Consider the following 4321-nt stretch of genomic DNA (forward strand, 5'->3'; position numbering starts at 1 on the left):
GGGTCTGTTCTGGGTCCTATTCTTTTTAATATGTTTGTGAGTGACATAGGGGAAGGTTTGGTAGGGAAGGTTTGCCTATTTGCCGATGACTCTACAGTGTGCAATAGGGTTGATATTCCTGGAGGCGTTTGTAATATGGTAAATGATTTAGCTTTACTAGATAAATGGTCAAAGCAATGGAAACTGCAGTTTAATGTTTCCAAATGTAAAATAATGCACTTGGGGAAAAGGAATCCTCAATCTGACTATTGTATTGGCAGTTGTGTTAGCAAAAACTTCAGAATAGAAGGATTTAGGGGTAGTGATTTCTGACAGTCTCAAAATGGGTGAGCAGTGTGGTCGGGCGGTAGGAAAAGCAAGTAGAATGCTTGGCTGCATAGTTAGAGGTATAACAAGCAGGAAGAGGGAGATTGTGATCCCACTATATAGAGTGCTGGTGAGACCACATTTGGAATACTGTGTTCAGTTCTGGAGACCTCACCTATAAAAAGATATTGACAAAATTGAACGGGTCCAAAGACGGGCTACAAGAATGGTGGAAGGTCTTAAGCATAAAACGTATCAGGAAAGACTTAATGAACTCAATCTGTAGAGTCTGGAGGACAGAAGGAAAAGGGGGGACATGATCGAAACATTTAAATATGTCAAAGGGTTAAATAAGGTCCAGGAGGGAAGTATTTTTAATAGGAAAGTGAACACAAGAACAAGGGGACACAATCTGAAGTTAGTTGGGGGAAAGATCAGAAGCAACATGAGAAAATATTATTTTACTGAAAGAGTAGTAGATCCTTGGAACAAACTTCCAGCAGACGTGGTAGATAAATCCACAGTAACTGAATTTAAACATGCCTGGGATAAACATATATCCATCCTAAGATAAAATACAGAAAATAGTATAAGGGCAGACTAGATGGACCATGAGGTCTTTTTCTGTCGTCAGTCTTCTATGTTACTATGTTTCTAATGCAAAAACATGTTAGAAATCTAGATTAAAATACAATCTTAAAATCCCAATACTTAAAATTAATCGATCACATTCATCCCATCATACACCATACATTCAGTCATTGGCCGGGACTAGATATTTGCGGAGAGGGGCGGCATACAAATCTGCTTAAACTTAAACATATTGGAAACTCAGTGGCCCTAAGTGGCCAATCCATTCATACCAATCATCCCATACCGCATAGTATTCTGAATCATCCTTTTCCTTTAACTCTAATGTGAGTTTGTCCATCTCTGCACACCCAAATATTTTTTTGGATCACTAGACCCTCTGGTGGACTATTGTGTTTCTTCCAGTCATGTGCAAAGGCAATCTTTGCTGCTGTTATTATATGTGTATGTATCAAGTACAGTGTTCCCTCGATTTTCGCAGGGGATGCGTTCCGAGACTGCCCGCGAAAGTTGAATTTCCGCGAAGTAGAGATGTGGAAGTAAATACACTATTTTTGGCTATGAACAGTATCATAAGCCTTCCCTTAACACTTTAAACCCCTAAAGTGCAATTTCCCATTCCCTTAGCAACCATTTAGATCATTACTCACCATGTTTATTTATTAAAGTTTATTTTAAAAAATATTTATTAAAGTCAGATGAAAGTTTGGCAATGACATATGACGTCATCAGGCGGGAAAAACCGTGGTATAGGGAAACAACCCGCAAATTATTTTTTAATTAATATTTTTGAAAAACCGTGGTATAGACTTTTCGGGAAGTTCGAACCCGCGAAAATCGAGGGAACACTGTACATTGATTTTCTATTGCATTTCGCCCCAATTATCCACAGGAGAAAAAGTTTGCGTTTGAATTATATTTGGCCTTTAATTAAATCCTGCAGCCAATCCTGTATAGTCTTCCAATATCTTTCCGCTTCAGGGCATAACCACCATGTACGACAGAAGGTACTTCGTCCCTGTTTGCATTTCCAGCATTTGGGTTTAGATTTGGGTACATCTTGGCAAATCTTGCCAGCTCCAAATCCCAACGATACAACATCTTATATTGCTTTAGTAATTGTATTTTTGTTTCAAATTTTTTTCCCAGTCTTCCAATTCTATGCTATGTCCAGAGGTCTTGGCCCAGGCAATCATAGGTTCTTTTACCACCTCCTCCACCCTATCAATTTTTATTAAATAGTTATATATTTTGGATATTAATTTTTCCTCTGGACGAAAAGCCAAGTATTTTTATGCTTGGAATGTTGCCATCCCAAATTGCAATTAACATTGATAGAATGTTTATTTTTCTTTCTCTGTTTTTACGAATCTTAAATCATAGAATGATAATAAACCCTGATCATATTATATAACCATTTACTGTATACTATATAATCATTGCAATGTGAGATATATGGTGATACAATGAAATGGCAAAAAATTCTATAAAAGCCTATTTTAGTTGGGGGGAAAAACCCCTTAAAATAGCACTGGTTGTTTTCTGGATATTCAGGGACAGGAAACCTCTGTTGGTTATCTAAATCAGTGTTTCCCAACCTTGGCCACTTGAATATACTTGGACTTCAACTCCCAGAAGTCCTCAGCCAGCATTCGCTGGCTGGGGAATTCTGGGAATTGAAGTCCAAATATCTTCAAGTGGCCAAGGTTGGGAAACACTGATCTAGATGCATGCAGAACCACCCAGAGATATTTAAAGCCTGATACAAGTTCTGTTTAATTTTTAATTTCTCCTCCAGAAGCCCCCTGGAACTGAAACACAATAATATGGGAAAGGGTGTGAACTAATTTGGGAAATTCACCGTTATTCCCAGGGGTGAAATGCGCCCAGATCGCTCGTGGCTATTGGTCGTCGGAGAGCTGGTTGCGAAGGCAGCGCGAAGATCCACCCAACTGCCCAGATGGCGCCACTTGGGTTCTTTTACCCTTTGTGCGTGCACAGAAAGCTTTGCGAATGTGCAGAGGGTAAAAGAACCCAAATGGCAGAGACAACAGGCACGAGCGAACCAGGCGCATTGCACCCCTGCTTCTTTGAGCTCTATGGACTTTCTCTTTGCCACATTCTAATTTAAGTTTGTTTTGCCTTCAGGAAATTTCTTCCGCAGCCTTTGGGGACCATATTCTGGATGGGCGCAAGCGGTAAGTATGAAATCGCTTTCCCCTTCTCCCACGACTGCTCAGTGCCACTGCCCACTGTTGCCAGAGGAGGTAAGATGCCCTACTAGGAGAAGCTTTCTCCGTAGAGACGGCATAAACGTTCTGTCTTTCTTATGCATGCACAGAAGCAAAAATATCAGCGAAAATCGCTCACGCTTCCGTGACGCAGACGCCAAATCTCGTGCCGACGGGTGCATGCATGCCCAAGATGACCTCGGACGGCGCAATGGTAGCACCGAAGATGGCAGGCCTTTGCTGGCTGTACCTGATATGTCCCATTTTTTTTTAAAAAAATATCTTTTAACCCTTTGTGCCACCCAGATTTTCCCCTCTCTTGCCAGGTCCTGTTTTGTGCCGACCTCAGGAAGAACCAAGAGTCCGCAGATCCGAATGCCAAACACCGTTGCATCAAAGCGGCCCAGAGCAGCCACTCCGCCTTGACATAGTAACTTCTCTTGCAGCTCCGCCTTATTTATGGGACTGATACAGGCAAGGGAGACGACCTTCCCTGAGAACGGCTGGAGTCGGAGAGAAATCACCCATGCTAAGAATAAGGGGGTCTGTGAGCCGCTGAGGAGGAAGACCAAGGCTGTCGTATCTTGCGGGGATCCTCCGTCAGTTTGCTCTTACTTTTATTATTATTATTTTTTTAAATTGTCTTTTTTCCCCACCAGAGGTTGCTTGTAGCCTTAGCCTCACATGGACCTGCCGTGTATTTTAAACAGTAGTTTCCCGCCTTTTTTTTTTTTTTTAATCTTGTGACTTTTGTAATCGCTGTAGGCTTGCTGTGCATTGGTACTGGGCAGTTTTTGAAGCTGGCCATGGGCGAATCCTTTCCTCTTCACCTGGCGCTTTAGAACGTCAAATATTTAGAATGTCAAAAGCATCATTGTTTGGAAAGAGGTGACAGATTTAACCTGGGGCAGCGGTGGGTGGCGGCCGGTTCGGACGAGTAGTGAAAATTTGCTGCCGTTCGCCGAACCGCCAACAATGACTGGCGGTCCACGTTCCCGAACTGGTCCTCCAGTCGCCCCAGCTTTCAAAAAAAAATCCCTCTGCGCATGCGTAGACACTTCCACTGGGTAGAGAAGGTAAGTGGAACCCCCTCTCCGAGCCAGAGATCAATCTGGATTCCTATTAAATAGCCGTAACATAGATAACCTGAGTTGCCTGAGGTAGTTAGAAATTGTATGGGCTTTCCTCAAAGG

General features: G+C 42.2%; 1 protein-coding gene across 3 annotated transcripts in view; it reads left to right on the forward strand.

Moving 5' to 3' along the window:
* The window catches only part of LOC139155529 (N-glycosylase/DNA lyase-like), a 25189-nt gene extending 21474 nt beyond the window's left edge, over positions 1-3715 (forward strand). For 2 of the 3 annotated variants that reach the window (XM_070730696.1, XM_070730698.1), the window contains 2 exons: positions 3046-3095; positions 3455-3652. In XM_070730696.1, coding sequence (XP_070586797.1) covers positions 3046-3095; positions 3455-3559 — 155 coding nt within the window. In that variant the 3' untranslated portion in view covers positions 3560-3652. Of the gene's footprint in view, positions 1-3045; positions 3096-3454 lie in introns of all 3 variants that reach the window. The other variant, XM_070730697.1, reaches the window with a different exon arrangement.
* The last annotated feature ends 606 nt before the right edge of the window (positions 3716-4321 follow it).

The sequence above is a fragment of the Erythrolamprus reginae genome, unplaced genomic scaffold (genome assembly GCF_031021105.1).
Source record: "Erythrolamprus reginae isolate rEryReg1 unplaced genomic scaffold, rEryReg1.hap1 H_27, whole genome shotgun sequence".
Taxonomy (NCBI): domain Eukaryota; kingdom Metazoa; phylum Chordata; class Lepidosauria; order Squamata; family Dipsadidae; genus Erythrolamprus; species Erythrolamprus reginae.